The sequence below is a fragment of the Canis lupus genome, chromosome 25 (genome assembly GCF_003254725.2).
Source record: "Canis lupus dingo isolate Sandy chromosome 25, ASM325472v2, whole genome shotgun sequence".
NCBI classification, from domain to species: Eukaryota; Metazoa; Chordata; class Mammalia; order Carnivora; family Canidae; genus Canis; species Canis lupus.
Window position 1 is genome coordinate 8,007,285 of NC_064267.1, and position 19,635 is coordinate 8,026,919.

General features: G+C 37.7%; 1 protein-coding gene across 8 annotated transcripts in view; it reads right to left on the reverse strand.

Annotated features, from left to right (window-relative positions):
* The window catches only part of FRY (FRY microtubule binding protein), a 428,614-nt gene that overhangs the window by 199,716 nt on the left and 209,263 nt on the right, over positions 1 to 19,635 (reverse strand). For all 8 annotated transcript variants that reach the window (XM_049101157.1, XM_025462552.3, XM_049101154.1 and 5 more), the window contains one exon: positions 16,524 to 16,723. In XM_049101157.1, the coding sequence (XP_048957114.1) occupies positions 16,524 to 16,643 (120 nt within the window). In that variant the 5' untranslated portion in view covers positions 16,644 to 16,723. The remainder of the gene's footprint in view (positions 1 to 16,523; positions 16,724 to 19,635) is intronic.

The window sequence follows — 19,635 nt, forward strand, 5'->3', positions numbered from 1 at the left end:
AGATACTTGGTGAAACATTCCGAGGTGAAATAATATGGTTTCTAGTATTTGCTTCAAATAAGATTCAGGGGAGATGCAGGGAGTGTGTGACAAATCGGCTGTGAGTTGATAATTGTTGATGTTGGGTTCATTTTACTGTCTTTATACTTTAGGAATGTTTGAAATTCTCCATAAGAAAAATAAACAAAAAACAAAAAAACATGACACATCCCTTCTGTTATCGCTTTTTTTTTTTTTTTACAATATTTTGCTTTCAAGATAATTTAAGCTACTTCTTAAAACTTATTTTAATAGCACTTATCTAACAACTGATCTTTTCCTAATGGAGTTGCAGAAGGGACCCTCTCCCCATTGCTTTCCATTTACAGATAGGATTTGGGTAGCAGATATCTTGCCTGCTGTGTGAGAAGTAAGACTCTGTGTCCACTGTGGGCTTTGAATTTGCTCCCTTTGAATCAAAGAGCACTGCTGTCCTGACCCATCCAAGAGGGATTTTTCTCAAGTGTTGAAGAATCCTGTAAGGGCTTCAAGTATTTCCATAAGAAAAGAAAAAGGTCCCTGTTTGTGCTTCTCACACCTAGGGAAGTTCCAACCTCCCCTCCCTTCCCCTAAGAAAACACAAATTGAAAGCTCCCTGTGTCTGCATCTACCTGAAAAGGACAGAAGAAGGCCACTGACTCAATTTCCAAACAATTTCAGTGTATGCTAGCTACATTTTCCCTTCTAGTCTTTTCACACTTGGCCTCTCTATAATCTAGAGGAGAAAAGACGGCCATACATGACAGGACATGGGCAGTTAGACAAGTCTAGGAAAGTCTTATGTATGAAAAGGTGCTCTATTTGTGGGAAGCAAGGGGCTTATTTAAGAAATCATTTTCTACATCTGAATGTTGAATGGCCTAAAAAAATCCCAAATGTGTCCTGTAGAGTAGGACTTCACTCATCTAAAAAAGATCCAAACTCTTGCCCTCAAAGATATTTCTTAGTAAAGTATGTAAGCCAGCAATGTCGTTACAGTTAGTATGAGATTATTCAATTTGTTAAATATGTCACCAACCTTGCTTAAGACACTCTTTTAATCTTTTAATGATTTTTAGCAGTTGGATGTGCGTGGGCTTTGGTGTCAGAGACTGAAATTTGAATCCTATAGGTCCCTTTATTTACAAACATAAGAATTTTATTTAACCTCTGTAACCTTCAGTTAACTTTTAGGTAAAATAAAGATAAATTATATAAACCTAATCTCACAAAACGGAAAGATGAATACATAGAGTACTCAATAATTGATAGCCATCACCATTATTGAAATTCCTTTTAACACCATTATTACTGGAATGAGATCATATTAAAACATATAACCTCTTTCATAATGTTTAGGAGCTGAAACTAAGTTCTACCCATTTTTTTTCAGGGTAACATACACCCCCACTAACATTATTTAAGCTTTAATTTTAGCTTCCTGGAAATTTCCAAGTATGGTAACGTACACCCCCACTAACATTATTTAGCTTTAATTTTAGCTTCCTGGAAATTTCCAAGTATAACTAGAAACCTGTATTACAGAGAGTAGGAAAAAAACATTATAAGGAATAATTGCTCCCTTCTCTTAAAAAATAAAAGTCTAAGATTATTACAGTGATTTTAATTCTTGATATGTAATTTAGAGGAAAACTTTTAATTTAATGGTGGGATGGTTTACAAAACAACAACAACAACAACAACAACAACAACAACCACCAAACTTCTCAAGTCTTGACATGATGGTGTTTTTGATTATAAGAACATGTTTTGGCATGGTTAGCTCAGGGTTTTGATGCTATCAGTAGTGAAATTTTATAATCTACATGTCTAGTCTGAGTAGTTAACAATTTTCAGAACTGAACCACTGCAATTCGGGTCTCTCTTCAGAACATGAGGAGGGGGAGTAGCGAGCTGCCCCATCGTGTGGTGACAGCTCTTCAGAGCAGGGAGCAGTGGGCTCTACTGTTGAAATGCCACTAAAGCATTTCATCCAGAGCCACCAGCTTATAGCAGCAGGCACCCTATTTGGCCTGAACTAAACAAAAATGAGATTCAAAATATCTTCATGTTTGATACATTTTTCTCTTCAGATATTATTTGTGCAGCTTTGAGTCAACTTTGGAGACAAATCTAAGGAGTGAGCCTGAGAACTCACAGTTCTGAGTTCCGGATCATTTCTCCTCAAAAAACTCTCCCTACATGAGGGGCAATCAGGGAACCATGGGGTCTGAATCACCCTGAAGATCTACTCTGGTCATTTTGATTTCCTGCTGAGATAGTTGAACTTTTAGGGGGAGACTGGGTGGTCTTGAGATCTGCCCCAGTTTGTCCACAGGTAATAAGAGACATCACCCCCTGACATCCTCACTGGGCTTCCAATAAGACTCATAAGCAGGACTTGGAACAGCTTGGAGATCTGTGGGAAAAAGGTGTTTACGGAAACTGATACAACCATGTTTCCCTTTATTCTGTTCAGTAATTAAAAAAAATTTCCTTAAACAATATATGCTGATGTTCACCCAAAGTAATGAAAAAAAATCCTCAAATTAGGAGAATGATACAGGGAATGTCTCAAATCAGTTAAGGTATTAGCAAGTAACATGTTGCGTAGTACCCCATGATGTGAAGATAGATTCAAATCTGGAAGACTATTTTGACACTTAAAAAAAACAAAACCTCTAAAAACTCTCAAGACAATCTGTCCTATTTGTGGTTGGCTTTGCAAATTTCAGTGAAGCTTATTTCCTTGCCAAGTCCAACAGTTCCAAGTTCAAATCCATTATTTGAACAGTAGAGGGGAAACTTCAATTAAACTCAGCTACAAAGTTAATCTTCATTTTAATTGAACAAAAGAGCTGTTCCCACAGGTGTTTTTTTTTTTCTTTTTTGAAACTAAGGCAGCTACCAGGAAGTATAAGATATCACCTTCACTCATCTGGTATTTTTATAGTTTTGGTTCTAATATACCACACTAATGGTGCCTGCCTACATCCATTAAGTGGGCATTGAGTGCATGTGAATGGATTTTTCCCTGCCTCCTCTGGGACCTTGTTCCATCAGCCAGCTCCTCACTCACCCCAATGTCACCCTCCCCCTTCTGCAGGTTCTCTTTCTCTCTCTCTCAATTATCAACATGCTTAGACCTTTTCATTGTAGTGCCTGCCTTCCCCACGTACACACTGTTTTCTTTCTATGTCCTTCTCATCTTTAGTTCTTCTAAGACCGGTCTATATGTCCTGTATCCCCTTCCTCCCCTATTCCTTCTTCAACCACCTGCAATCTGACTCTTTTGTCACCACTAAAAATACTCTCCCTAGCAGCCCCAGTGACTTTCTAAATGACAAATCTGGTGGCCATTTTTCCTTTGAGATCTTTCAGCTGCCATGAGACTCCCTTTTGTTCACTTGAATCACCCCATTCCTTCATCTTTTCTCCTCCTACTTCTTTAGGCATCCCTTCTCTGTGTCCTTCATAGGCTAGTCTTTCTCTTAAAACGTTTATATTCCCCAGAGCTGTCCTTGGAGACTTGAAATCAGTCATGTTCTGATTTTCTTCTGTCACCACTAACATATCACTCTCTCTCTCTCTCTCACACACACACACACACACACACACCCTTCTCAGACCCAACCAAATCACCTCTCATCAAAATATCCTATTTGTCCTTCGAGGTTCATTTATCTCACCACACTTTCCCTGAGCACTGCTATGAGAAGTGACAGCCGAGTTTCACTCTTCAATAGCTCTTCTGGTACTCTCTAGCTCTTGTGTACCCCACCAATCTCAGCCTTATTATTCATGTACATATCATTTCCCAAGTAGATCAGAGCTTGGACTTTGGAGTCAATCAAACCAGGATTTGAATTGGGGTATTAACCCTAACTACATCACCTTTGTTATGTCTTATTAAATCTCTCAGGTCCAGCCTCTGGACCTGACTAAAATCAAGTCTCCTCTGACTAAAAATGAAGGAGACCATGAATATAGCAGTTAAAAGCAAGACTCCCAGAAATAGATGGTCCAGAGATAGTCTGCTCCACCACCTGTTAGGTGTGACTTCGGACTACTTGTTTAAATTCCTTGTATGTGAAGTAGAGTAGTAAGAGTAACTACCTTATGATGTTGACATGAAGATGAGGTGAGTTAATACTATTCAAGTATTAGGAACAGTGCTTAGCATTCGGTAGGCTGTATGTAAACACAGACTGTTATTTTTACCCACATTCTAGTGTTAATGTGAAGATTAATGTGCCTGAAATATGACAGATGAGCAAAAAAATGGCAGTCATTCTTTGTCTTTCTTTTTGTCTACACAGCATCAGTCACTTGTATTTGGAAGTTGTAAAATACTATCTATGTATCCATCTCTAAGCTATTATCAAAAATACCTTATAAAACATACATTCTTATCATTGTTAGCATGATCTGTGGATATCAAAACTTGTGCTGGTTAAAACTGTACTCAAAAACTATTTGTTGACCCAAATGTCCATCAGAGGGTGACCACATAAACACATTGTGGTCTGTACATTAAATGGAATTCTACTCAGCAATGAAGATGAACAAATGACCAATAAAAAATAAAAAATGGATCTCAAATACATTACGCTGATGAAGAAAATCAGACACAAAAGAATACATTTTGTATGCCTCATTTATATGAAGTTCTAGAAAATGGAAATCTATACACAGATCAATAGTTGCCTGAGGCCAGGGGTGGTGGTGTATGGTCCATCTGCACAGGGCACAGGGGAATTCATCAGGATGACAGAAATGTTCTGCAACTGGGTTGTAGTGGTATAGACACATGTGTATGAGTTGCCAAAATTCATCAAACTATAGATTTAAAATCCCTGCAGTTTAATGTACATAAACTATATTATAATGCTGATTTAAAATAAAACTCTTCATTGGATGAATGAAAACAAGTATCCTCAATCTGTCTGAATGGCACTTTATTTTCCTGGAGATCAAAGGGAGGACGGGAGGTAACTCTGACAGTAATAATTTAGCTTGAGGAATGGGAGTCACTGCCTAGTTCCCACTCTCTATTGCCATAGATAGTCTATCCTGAGCATGAGCATGGTACTGTTTGCCTTTGAGAAGCTCATAATATGTTATTCGGCCCCCTGGGAATCCCAAGAAATCTTAGGCAAGTGGGTATGGATGAAGTCACAAAGTTGATATTCATGAGGTGAGACATTGATCCCAGTGTTATTCTGCAAGTTTGGATTTATTTAGAACACCTTGACTAACCAATTTGGTATGTATGGAGCACTGTTCAGATAGGAAGGAGTCCATGCTACACACTTTCTTAGGGTGTTACTGATAGGTCCGAAGCTCACTTTGGTGAGCAGAGACCATTTCACTCAGTGCTACAGACAAGTCTCCTTCTGAGGGGAATTTGGTCATCTGTCATCATCTGAACCAGCAGCTATAGCAAACCTCGAGTGAAGGGGAATGCCACCATTCTGGAAGAAGATTTTGGCACACATAGATAAGCATTTTCATTTCTGTTGAAGTTCTACAGTCCATAAGTATCTTGAATTTTTGTTTTCTACATGAGCTAAAAGAGGCAATTTCATAGACAGCAACTTCTTCATGATTATCATTATATAAAATTCATTACATACCCCAATTCATGTAGCAAAACAAAACTTCTTAGTCAAAACTTAAATGATCCAATTACTTTGGCTAAGAAAAAGAAAGGTTTGGTTTTCTAGTAAAATAAAAGGCAAACTCTGGAGGTAAAGGATAGAAAAATAAGTATATCAAAATCTATTTACCTACTTTATCTTTTAAAGTGCTATTAAGAGGGGCATCTGGGTGGTTCAACTGGTTAAGCATTTGCCTTCGGTTCAGGTCATGATCCCAGCATCAGGCTCTCTACTTAGTAGAGAGCCTGCTTCTCCCTCTCCTGCCCTGCACCTGTGCTCTCTTGCTGCTAACTCTCTCTTTCTCTCTCTCAAATAAATAAATAAAATCTTAAAACAAAAATAAAGTGCTATTTAAAGACAATGCTCTGGAACTAGATAGTGGTGAGAACTGCACAACTTGTGAATACTCATTGAATTGCTCTCTTTGAAAGAGTAAATTTTATAATATGTTAATATATCTCAATAAAAAGCAATACATCCATTCTAGGTCAATCAACATTATTTAAAGATTTTAGTATCTGACTTTCTTGTTGTCATTGATTCCTGGGCTCAATGACTGAATCATCTTGGAAAAGCTCACTAAACATTCCAGCCCCACCATCCCCCCAATTTATGTGATTACAACTTATGAATTGAGTAGAAATCCCCAAAGGCATCAGGAAGTACCATCAAATGGAATACTGTATGTTATAAAGTTATTCAAGCCAGGGAGTCTAGATATATGTCAGCAACAATAAAAAATATTTAATAAACATGTTTATTCTTAGCATGACCTGTGGAAATTCAGACTTAATTCTGGTTAAAATTACTGTAATGCTACAGTAAAGCCTGCTGCTACCCAAAACTGTATTAATCACTTTCAGGAATGTCAAAATGCAAAATGCTGTGCAGATACATAGAAATATTGTATCATAGTGAATGTCCAGATGGGCCTTCAGTGTTTATTACTACATTATATTATTGAACTTATTTTTATTCAACATTTCCTGTTACTTTAAAATATATTATATTTTTAAATATTCTTTTGTGTTAAAATGAAGTCTCTATAAATAGTAAAAAGCACATAATCTAAAAGATTCAGACTGAAAATAACTTGAGAAACAATCTTCCCCTGGTTTTATATTCTCAAGAAGAAGAAACTTTGATAATCTTCTCATAAAGTCACTGGACATAAAAATTATGGCTCTACCCACGGATAAACTGAATTGGATACTATGAAATTCAAGGAAAAAGGCCCTAAGATTTTTTTTTAATTACTTCATGATACTTTGCATATGGTTTGTCTCTTCTAAGTTTCAACTGAAATTTTACTATCATAGTGCATTAAATTTCATTTTATCACTGAGAACTCCTACTTAACAACCACAAAAGAAATGCTTTTTGTCTATATGATTCCAAGAATAGTCATAATAAGGAAAGCAAACTTTAATTTGAACAGTGTACAGAAAAATGTGAGTTTGTGAGCTCATCTGAAAGATCACTTCATTCAGCAGCTAAATGAAACCATTCAACAGTTATCTCTGGCTTTAACTACTAAAACTATTTTGTTTCTGGTTAGGGTGAGTTTCCAGATTTCCGGTGGATGCCTTCATAGATTAACTAAGGGGTGCCAGGCTGAGGTGCTTTGCTAAGAAATCACTATTTTTAGTTATTTATTTGTAATTTGGGCAATGAGCCAGTACTTTGTCAAGTTTAATATAAGTATTTCCCACCTGACCAGAATGGTTTCTTAGTCTCCTTTCAGGACAGCATTAGTTTGATTCTATCACTACACTCAATAGGGAATTAAATCTAGAAATTATTTTCATTTTCTTTCTATTTCCCTTATTAGATTTACTGGAGCAAGAGAGGCCTCTATTTAGAGAGGAGTGTGGCTAAAAACACTAGCTGGTTGTTCTTCTGGGAAGCTGGCTAAAATCCACAGGGAGGATTTGATGCAGAGAGGCATTAAAGGGGATGTTCTGCTATTTACACATCCTTAGTCAACAGACATGTAACATTTGGTTAGAATAGGAAGACAGGCATATACAACAGTGCAAAAAACCACCAACTTGCAAATTTGGGCACGATGAATTATCATCATGAAATATCACATGGTGAGGTTTGTGAATAGCTATCAGGCCATCAGCATGACTAATTATAATAGGTTTTAGGAAGATCTACCATATAAAGATCCAAACTTAATTAGAGGCAGTAATTCCTTTTAACAAAAAAAAAACTATTTCATTTATTCATGAAAGACACACACACAGAGAGAGGCAGAGACATAGGCAGAAGGAGAAGCAGGTTCCCGGCAGGGAGCCTGATGTGGGATTCGATCCCAGGATCCTGGGATCACACCCTGAGCCAAAGTCAGACGACACTCAACAACTAAGCCACCCAGTCATCCCTAAAGGCAGTAATTCTATTCTTCAATTAGTACAGCATGATTTCTTAATTCACAAATTCCTTAAATATTAAAAAGGTTCCTGATGAAAAGGTCTGACATTTTCTGATATCGAGCCGTCTGCAGATAACTCAGGTATCTAAAGAGGTGAGATACAGGATTATGGCTGAATGTTCAATTTTTGTATGTGGTACAGGTGAAAAAATAAGCTCTTTTATAACTACAAATAGACTGTATCCTAACCTTGGTCTGTTAACTCATTGGATCTGGTCTCAAATCTTGAGAGGAAGCTAGGGTGAGTGTGTATTTCACTTGCCAAAGGCCTTGATTAGTTAGAGTCACAACTGAATTCATTAAAACTTTTAGAACAACTCATCATGTATAATCTTCTGATGGTGGGCTGTATTACAGTGCAATGGCCTGCTCAACCTCACTGTTACAATGCAACGTACTGCTCAATTTCAGGGTTAACAGGAGAACTGTCCTGATGCCAGCCCTGTGACATCAGCACCCAGGAGGAGCTGGAAGCCTGAGACACGGGGCCAAGGAACAAAGGTTTGTCAACAGACGTTACTGCCTGAACCTAGAGCAACATTAGTGTCCAGTAATGCTGTCATTAGCTAATTGCTTGGCCTTTCAACATTTGTGCCAGCTGGCCATGACTAGTGTTCACACAGGTTTGGTCTTCAGGCATGACATATTTCATTAGAGATTAATGGTGTGTGGTGCAACAGAGACTGGCACCCTATATTCTTCAAAGACTTGCACAACAAGAAAATATTTTGTGGTACTGCTAGTTTACTTTTAGTCTTATATTAAAACAGAATTGCCTTGTTTGTTTTATGTTAGCAAACCTGCTAGATCATGTTATGTTATGAAGTCTCCATTCCAGAACAACACAGTTAGCATCATTATGAATAAGTGTCTATCTCCCCACACCTGTGGTCCAAGCTCAACCCAGTGATAACATCTGGAAGTTCTTGCCTGTATCTAGCCCATTAACTATTTTGTGAGCAGGGGCTATCAAAGCTCATGAAATCCCAATAATAAACTCATTTTCACATGACTGTTCATCACAAACAGGTTTTTAAATACCAGGACATGAGACAAAGGCAAACACTGCTCTCTTGCTCAGTCACAGGCTCTGCTAGTAGACAGGATGAAAGCTAGGTGGGTTTTTTTCTTTTGAAGTTATGTGCTCATCTTTTCCTTTTCCAGGTTTCAATTAGAGTAGAGAACAAATGATTTGCTTTCTGAGTAAGTCTTTGGCAAATTAGAATTTCTTGCTCTTCTCGTTGACATTTTATGCTGATAGACTGTAGATCTAGATGAAACCCCTAGGCCAAACCCAATTTAGTTTCTCCTGCAGTTCCTTGCAAGGACACTAGAAGCTTAAATCAGGTTGGATTCACTAAGACATGACTTAATAAATCCAGACGTGGAGAAATGATGCTTGTATTCATTATATCAGAATTAAATCTGCACCTGGTTGTCAACATTTTTCCAAAAAGAAAATAATGATAAATCATATTTAAATGCCTTTTTAGAAGCAGAGGCTAGTGCCAAGGCTATGATGAAAAATCAAAAAGAAATTTTTTTTTTTGGTCATCTTAGAGGGAGGAAGGCAGACAAAAGAGGCAACCTCAGGAGGATGATTGAAAATTCTTGGAAGTTATACCTTCCAGTTATAACACAAATAAGTCCTGGGGATATAATGTACAGTATGGCAACTCTAGTGACAACACTGTATTGTCTATTTGAAAGTTGCTAAGAATGTACATCTTAAAAGTTCTCATCATAAGAACAAATATTTATAACTGTGGTGACAGATATTACTACATTTATTGTAGTAATCATTTAGCAATATGTATTTCAAATCATATGTTATATACCTAAAACTAATACTAATCCACCTAAAATGAATTCACCTAAAGCTAATATGTTACATTATAGCGTATGTATATGATATGATACATTTATATGTGTATAAATTATATCTCAATAAAATGGGGCTAAAAAAGAAAACCAGTTTGATCTTTAAGAAAATGAGATATTTTTCCCTCTGAGGTTTTCAATAAATGTAAACACATGAATGAGAAAAAGAAAATTCTTGAAATTTTCTGAACTTGCTTTACTTAGTTGAATAATACAGCCTTTCACATTTTGGGCCACTGGCTTCCCAGTGTGGTCTGGCATGAGATGTTCCTACTTGTTTTTGAGACCCCTAACCTCAAGAACTCATGACATTTCTTCTTGGAAAGCTTTTGAAAACCATTCTGTGTGGACTCACTTCAAATCCTTGATTTCATTTCCTAGGTTTTCACAATTTATACATGGGTAAGCCTCAAGTATTTTCTGGAGATACAGTGAAATAGTGGAGGTGCTGTCTTCTCTTGTATACTTTTATTTGTTTACTTCTGTCACCTCCCAGAGTACAAGTCCCTAAAGGATCCAGACCAACTCTGCTTAAACCAGCTTTGGCTGTGCCTGTCTCATAGCCACAGCAGAATTCAGGACAACCATCTGACAGTACCAGTGAATGGCCAACTTGGCAGGCATCCAACCGCCCTGCTCAAGCTTCCATTCCTTTTGAACAAACATGAAGAAAGGTTGCAAAATAATGACTTCCAAAGAAATAAACCAGATTTGGTTAGTTGATATCAACTCTTTAGTGATGACAACGATGATGATGCTGCTGCTGATGACGACGACAACTTGAGCACTTAGTAGGTGCTAAATAAACCAGATTTGGTTAGTTGATATCAACTCTTTAGTAATGACAACGATGATGATGATGCTGATGATGATGACGACGACAACTTGAGCACTTAGTAGGTGCTAAGGTGCACATTACCTCTAATCCTCTCAACTACTCTTTATTCTAGGTTCTGCTACTCCAATTTTGCAAATGAGAAAAAAGGGAGATTGACTGACTGGCTCAGGGGCACATGACACTAGAGAGTTTGAATCCAGATTTAAAATCAGGTAAGACTGAATGAAAAGTTGTTTTATCTTTACCTTTATCCATTCTTGTCCATTAAATCTACAAAGTCAAGATTATGGGTGCTCTTGATTTTGAAAAGCTGGAGTCTTGTTTTTTGGAAGAGTTTATTGAGAAGGTAATTGCCTGTGACTACAGTGACAGATGCTATACAAATGGAGAGACTCATAGATAATGAGAACACATATTCCGAGACTCTGTCCAATTGCTAAGAGTCAACCCGACTCTCCTCTTCACATATTGCTAAGGTGAAGAAGGGAACAGGTGATAATATCAATGAATAATGAGGTATCCTTAGATGCCCCAAAGCAGAGGGCTGAGAATTAGTACTTCTTGTACTCAGCAGATTTGAGGACATCATCTGCTGAGGAGTACAAAGGACAAAACACAATGTATTGTTATTGGTTTAGACGTTGGCAAGATGACCCTCAGAAGCACAGTTTCCTACAAAGACATTCCTTTTATGCTACTATATTGTTTGCTTCATCTATTCATCTATCTATCCATTCACTCATTTATAATATAGCCACTCATTCATATATTCAAAAACTATTTAATGCCTATTGTATATAAACAGAGTCCTAGACATGGAAACATGATGTGTGTGTGTGTGTGTGTGTGGTAAAGATTAATTAGATACAGTTATTGCCTCAAAGGAACTTATTGACTAGTATAATGTTTCTTCAACTTTAAAAAACGTGGATCCCCCACCCACCTGCCATAAAAATATGTATTTTATATTATGATCTTATATATATACATGTGACTCAAAGTTTTATAAAGCATTATTTAACCTTTAAAATCACAGCAAAATAATCCCACCACTTAAAACACAGCTATACAAAATAAGAGGTGAAAATCTCCCCCTACAACTCCGCCAAGATAATTTATGAAATGATTTATTATTTATCTATCCATTTTTTTGTTGTTGTTATTCATGGGAGACACAGAGAGAGAGACAGAGAGAGAGAGACAGAGACAGAGACATAGCCAGAGGGAGAAGCAGGCTCTCTGAGGGGAGCCCAATGTGGGACTCGAGCCCAAGACCCAGGGATCACAACCTGAGCCAAAAGACACTCAACCACTGAGCCACCCAGGTGCCCGCAAAATTACAATTCTTAATGGGCAAGTTAAAAAAACAGATTAGATACAGCCCAAGAGTGTTAATTGAAGATGGACTTTAAAAAATTATTCAGAATACAGTAGCAAGAGACAAGAGGTAGAAATAATAAAAGAAGGGTAAAAAAAAAGATATGAAATATAGTAAAAGGTCCAAAATACATCTTATAGGAATACCAGAAAAAAAAGTGGAGGAATGGCAATATTCAAGTAATTAGTGGCTAAGAATTTTTCAGAATTAATGAAAGATATAAACCCTCAATTCAAGAAGCATGGGAGTGTCAGACAAGAAAATAAAAATAACTCCACATCCAAACAGAGTGTAGTGAAACTGAAGAACACTACAAAGAGAAAAACCATAAAAGCAAACAGGGAACAAAGTCAATAATCCAGAAATGACAAATCCCCAAAAACTCTGCCACAGCAATGATAGTGGGAACATTGTGAAATATATCACCAAAAGTCTAGAGGGAGAATAAATGTCAAACTAGAATTCTATTCCCAGCTGAAATATCACTGATAGCTGAGTGAGAAATAAAGGCCTCTTAGATAAACAAGAACAAATAATTTGCCATCCATGGACTTTTACTTAAAGAACTACAAAAAACTTACTTTAGGAAGAAGGAAATTTAAACAGAGGGAAAGAGCAAGAGGCAAAATCTATTTGTACTTTTTCTGATTTGAAATAAAAATATAAAAAAGCCACAGATGACCCAATTTATCTTGTCTAAAACACTTTGCTTGGGAAAGGTGAAATAATAAGACTAGAAAAGAGCAAATTTTATTAACTAACCCCACAAAACAATAAAAGTAGAATAAAATTATTGACTAATACATAAATATTAATAAATATGACCTGACCATCTTTTCAGCAAAAAGAACAATACTATTGACCCTGTGAAAGATGCTTACAAAGAAAAAAAATCTAAAATTTAATTTTGGTAGACCATCTTTATTCTTGTTCTTTTTTTTTTTTAATTTTATTTCTGAGAGAGAGAGAGAGAGCGAGAGAGAGAGAGAGAGAGGCAGACACAGGCAGAGGGAGAAGCAGGCTCCATGCAGGGAGCCCGATGTGGGACTTGACCCTGGGACTCCAGGATCACAGCCTGGGTTGAAGGCGGGTGCTCAACCGCTGAGCCACCCAGGGATCCCTTGCTGTGCTTTTTTTTTCATCAAAGTTAGCTATTTGGATATTGAAAATTCATAAATACAACTTTAATTTAATATTGTGTATAACTGATTCCACACAGTCTAACTGATGTGGAATTTTGAAGAATTTAGTGTTTTAAGATTTTATTTATTTATTCATAGGCACAGAGAGAGAGGGGCAGAGACACAGACAGAGGGAAAAGCAGGCTCCATACAGGGAGCCTGATGTGGGACTCGATCCCGGGTCTCCAGGATCACATCCCAGGCCACAGGCGGCGCCAAACCGCTGCACCACTGGGGCTGCCCAAGAATTTAGTCTTTTAAAAGTAAGCTGAAAAGTATAGATTACTGAGTATTGCCGTAAGTTATAAACCTATATTTCCAACTTTTTGAAAATTACCCTTTCTATTTCCATAGAAGTTTTAATTAAAGATAATAGAATACAATTTTGTGATTTGATATAAACCTACATAAAAAGGATTCAATGTCTTTCACATAGACCTAACTCAGCAAGAGAAATAGTAGGGGACATTTATTGGAATTCACTTTAACCATATATATATACATCAAAAATAACACTCTTGCTATGGCTACAGAACAAAATGCCAAATAGACATTAACATTTACTTGAAAGCCAGTGGCAAACCACGGAATCTACTCACATTTATTGTCCCATATGTATGCAAATACAAGGACAAAAAATACTAAGCATTTTCCAGCAGACCAGAAATGGATATGGCATGGAAGATCGCATCTCTGCCAAAAAATACAAGGTGAATAAATAGTCCCCTTTTATAAAAAGCAACAATACTAAAAATTGACTGATATATTTCTCGAGCTAAAAACATAACGTCCATCTACTCGGCCCTTAGCATCTAGTAGACTCTCACCCTCAGTGCACCATGAAGATTTGCTGATGAACAGGACTAACACTTTTTCTTTTCAATTTTTTTTTGTTTGGGAACATTTAAGTTGTTTCAACAAATGGGAAAAAATGCCTACCTCTGATTAAAGAATGCTGTGGCACATATTAGCTGTTCAGACATAATGTTTACTCCAAGAAGAAAATGCCACACAGATAAATTCCAGGCTAGTAAAGATGAAAAAGTTAAACCCAAACCATTTTACTTTGTAAATTCTCTAATAATGGCATATAAACTATTATTTTGGTAAGATGGATGGCTCAAAAGGTGTCAGGGCCTCAGCTTGTTAGCATCTCTTTCAACTTTTGTACAACTTCTCAGTTCCTTAAGGCATTCGCCATGACAGACAATTTCAGAGAGGCCCAATCTGCCATTGTTAAGAAGTGAAATGACCACTCTCTTCTCCTTAAATTTCCCCATGACCTCCGGAGCAAGGTGGCTTCCTATCCTCCACCGGAGGAGGCAGTCTGGGCAGCTCCAACAGCACTCAAGGTGCTTGGAGGAACATTCCCAGGATCAGCACAATTTTGGACAATGAGAATCTGGGTACTTGATTTTTGACCAATTCAAGTTATAGGGGAGCCCTGTGTTGGTTTGTTTTAAGAAATTAAAGGAGGTATCTCCACATGAGGATGACCACATAAAGACTAGCAACAGAATGTAAAGGGTTCACGGTGAGCTCTGAAGGCATTCAGCCTGAGTTCAAATCAACACTGTGTGACTTTAGGCAATTACTTTGCCTTCTCTGTGCCAACATTGCCCATCTGTAAATGGAGCTATAAATACTACCTACCTAAAGTCACAGTAAAGATTATAGGAGACAATAAATTAAGCCCAATGCCTGGCACATAGTAAGTACCTGAGGAATATTAGCTATTACGAGCAGTAAGAGTAGCAGAAAAAATTTAAAAAAAAAAAAGAGCAAATGGGGGAAAACGTACTGTACTAAAGTTTAATTTAAAGGATTAAAACTACAAAACATTCCATAATAGGAAGCTAGAATTTATGAAGATGACGACCTCCATTGATCTAAAAAACTTTAAAATGTAAAATTTGTAACTTTCAGGCAACCACATGTTTAATAAATATTCTTGAATTTTGATTCCCAAATCCTAAGTTGTGATTCTTACAAAGGTCATTTTTCCCTTTTCTTTCTTTTTTTTCTTCCAGAGAGGGAGAGTAGGGGAGCTAAAGGAGGGAAAAGGAGAGAGAGAATCTCAAGCTGACTTCATGCTGAGCACAGAACCCAACACAGGGCTCTGTCTCACAACCCTGAGATCCTGACCTGAGCCAAAACCAAGAGCCACCCAGGCACCCCACAAAGGTTATTTTTAACAGTTAATGTTGAGCATCATACATTAAGTGTTTTTTAAAGACTTGTGTTGTGGGTTCAATAATTTTGTATTTAATAATTTTAAGCCCTGATGCTATAAAGCCAACCTCACATAGTCCTCTTATGCTCTAGTATCCTCTCAGGAGGTACAAAGCCGAGCTTCATAGAAAAAAGCTGTGTCACTCTGAATTCCTTTCCTTTTCTCTTATTGTGTGTGTCCCACAAAGGTCAGAAAACAAGTAATCTGAATCTACCAATTGGACTTTGTTCCTTCCTGCCTGTCCTTTTGAGATTCAGGACTGTCTGTAGAGCCCTTGTTACAGCAATTAACATAAGGCTGAAACACATGCCTTATTTTGTAGCAGAATCATCTGCAAAGAAAGATACTGACGTCCAAGGACATTATCTGTCTAATAAGGGACCTAAAGGTAAGTGAGCCGAGAATTTCCTGTCCTCCAATTTTCAGAAAACAAAGAGGTGTTTCTGAATGACTCACCAAATAACTTCCTCAGACAATAGATCACTGAGCCCATATGTTCTCAAAGTCCAGGCAGCCACTTGAAGAATGATTTTTTTTTCTCGTTTACTTTAAAAACAGACAAAAAATTTTGCCTAAAGTATATATACATAGCAGAGACTCTGACCACAATTTTTCTAGGATTCAAACTTCTTCTTCTTAAATTATGCTTATTAGTCTTAAATGTAGTAGTGAAGCATGCTACTTAAATGTATTTGCCAAGGATTGTTCTAAAGTCTTTGACTCATTTCTTTTTTCTTAAATCAGTAAACTTAATTATAATCTTTAAAAAATTACCGATAGTATCAGAAACACCTTTGGAAATCAGGGGAAAAGCAATCCATCTTTTCTTAGAGCTGTAAAATCTACAATATTTAATGTAAAGATGAATTTAAAAGGGTGTTGTGGCATACTCACCAGAGGTTCTGCCATAATGATGCGAATCTTGCGCTCAGCCTGAGTGGTAAAGTTGACAAATAAACTCTTGAGGACATATTCTCCTGGTTTGCTGTCTGGATCCACACTGATGGGTAACATGGTTGGCGGTCCTTTCTCTTTTTGTGTGCCAGAAACAGGTGGAACTGGAGGCTTGATATAACCGTTGCCAACTGGAGAAGCTGAAAAATATAACATATGTTCTTAACTGCCTGAAAATAACATCATAAATATCCAGATCGGTCGTATTAAAACATAAACATAAGGGTATGAATTATATCAAGAATGCTGCACTTAACGTTATAAATTGGCCTTTTTCCTTAGGAATGGTGTCAGAATTTAATTATTTTGATCACATTAAGTTGCATTATGTCACATTTGATAATCTCAAAGTACTTCTGGTTACCACATTGCTTTAGGTAAGTTTCCTTGTAAGCATGCAGTGTAACTGAGAAATCCTACACCATTTACGATGTTTTTGCTTCTTTTTTTTTATGTCACAGAGAAATGAACTAAGAAAATGTATATGGAAAATAAATGATTTCTTTTTCTGGTTCTCCAGAAATGGCCAGCAGCTATCTGTGCTTTATTCTAACAAGGGAAAAGACTCTGGGAGTGGTGGCTTCCAGAAGTTTCCATGAACCCAGAAGTTTCAGAAACCCAGCTGGCTCTTGCTGCTGAAAGATAAAGGCTCAAGCAGTGAGCAATGGCCCATCTATGCCATTCAAGATAGGTTTAAGTCTCCACTTGTGCCACTCTTTGGTTCAAGATGGGATGCCTCTTCTCATCCCTCATGAAATGTGCAGATTCCCTATTTGGATTAGATCTTGAATAGAGGCAGTTGTCACAGTCCCCAGTAAGTGGCTCCTTTCAGAGTGCAACTGAGTCAGACAATTATTTTAATTTGAGAGAGAAAAAGAATTTTATTCATAAATGAAAATCTCCCATATCTCCAGTTTGCACTACACTTCAGCATATCAAACTCTAACATGTACCACCACCTACTTCCACCTAAGAACTTATGAGATGGTCAGGTATGACAGTCAATGAAAGAAACATTAAGAGTTAAATGCGGCTTAGGACAGAGGCATCAGAAGTGCTGAGGATGGGATAATGATAAGGTAGACTTTTTTAAAGGAAGATGATCTAGTTCTAGATGACTAGATACAGCAATTAAGGAAAAGAGTGAAGAAAAAAGTGAATTTCCAGTTTGGACACTGGTTTGGATATCAACAGGATGGTGGTGTGTCACTAATAATAGAAAACAGTCCTGGATCCAGGAAAGGTGAACACTTTTATCAAAAATGACAAATAAATTCAAGGCTTCTCTTTCCTTGTTTCTATCCCAAGCAAAATTCTGAGGGAGCCAAGCAAAAATTTTATTTATTTTATTGAATGACAAACCTGTCCTTGTGTTAGGTTGTAGGCTCTACCTCCTGTTTCCTCCTCTTTCCCTATGCCCCTTCCTCTCTATTGCATCGAATCTGCCATACAGTTGAGCACGTCTCTTATATCTGAAGGGTCTTCCCATATCTCAAGTACCACTAAACTTTATGGCCTCTCAATTTATAAATATAAAGTATACCTTATGTATAGCATTCCATTCCTTCTCCATTCTTAGGGGCTCTGTCCCAGTCCAGACCCTTGGAAACTTAAGGCTTGATTATTATTGCAGCCCCTCTGCCAACTTTATTTCATTTATTTTCCATTCCAAACTACTCTTTCTTGCCCATGGCTTCCATTATAACACTTTTATTTATTTTTTGCTCAAGATTTTCAATGGCTCTTAATTACCATCCAGCCTCAAAAACATGACCTGATTTTGACAACCTTCCATAGATAGCCTCCACCTGGCACCCACATCATGCTGATTCCCTGGCTGGCCCATGAGCACGCTGTTCTCCCTTGGGTCTCCCTCCTTTCTCTCCTGCTGCTCCTTACCACCCTTCTCTGCTCATCTAATTCTCTTGTCCTTTCAGAACCATGTCTAGATTCATCTCCACAAAACCGACATACCAGGCCACTCTTCACCAATCAGTTTGTATTGCAAAATTTAAACATTTAGCTCATGCTTTTTGGTGTTGTACATCTGACATTACCTTAATGGACACTGATGATAGCTGACAAGTGAAGTAATTATCCCATAGTTTTTCCCAGATGTGGCCCTGTAACTAAACCATCTATTCTGCTAAATGTATCTCCTGAAAGTTCCCCAACAAGACTGTAACCTCCTGGTCTAATAGAGTTCTTCATACAGATAATACTCAGTAGGTCTCTTTAAGATTTTATTTTTTTAATTTTTATTTGTTTATGATAGTCACAGAGAGAGAGAGAGAGGCAGAGACACAGGCAGAGGGAGAAGCAGGCTCCATGCACCGGGAGCCTGACGTGGGATTCGATCCCGGGTCTCCAGGACCGCGCCCTGGGCCAAAGGCAGGTGCCAAACCGCTGCGCCACCCAGGGATCCCAGTAGGTCTCTTTAAATAACTACCTACATGACAGTTACTTTATTTCTGTACATCTTTTTTTTTAAATTTTTTTTTTATTTTTTATGATAGTCACAGAGAGAGAGAGAGAGAGGCAGAGACATAGGCAGAGGGAGAAGCAGGCTCCAAGCACCGGGAGCCCAACATGGGATTCGATCCTGGGTCCCCAGGATCACGCCCTGGGCCAAAGGCAGGCGCCAAACCGCTGCGCCACCCAGGGATCCCTATTTCTGTACATCTTAAAGTGATTCATAGAGAGGGAGCTCCCAGAGAGGAATCTGTAGTTAGAGTCTTTAAAGGAAGAGGGTGCAGTATTTGCAACCAAGAGCCATTAGTTAAATGGCTCTACAAGTAGTTCACTAAAAGGCACGACTTACTCCAATCAGACATATAAAAATCAAGTGATGAAAACAAAGTGCTGGTCACTCCTCTGCTTTACCTGTTTGTCTCCCAGGCAGGTGTCTTTTGGAAGTGGGAAGCATCCCAAGGCCAACTTACAGAAGGACATTAGGTTTCCACAAGCTATCTTCCTAATGTTATCAAGGGTATTGTGCCATAGGACTAGAGATTAGAATATAAACTGAGAAAGCCTAAGTGAAGGGCAATCT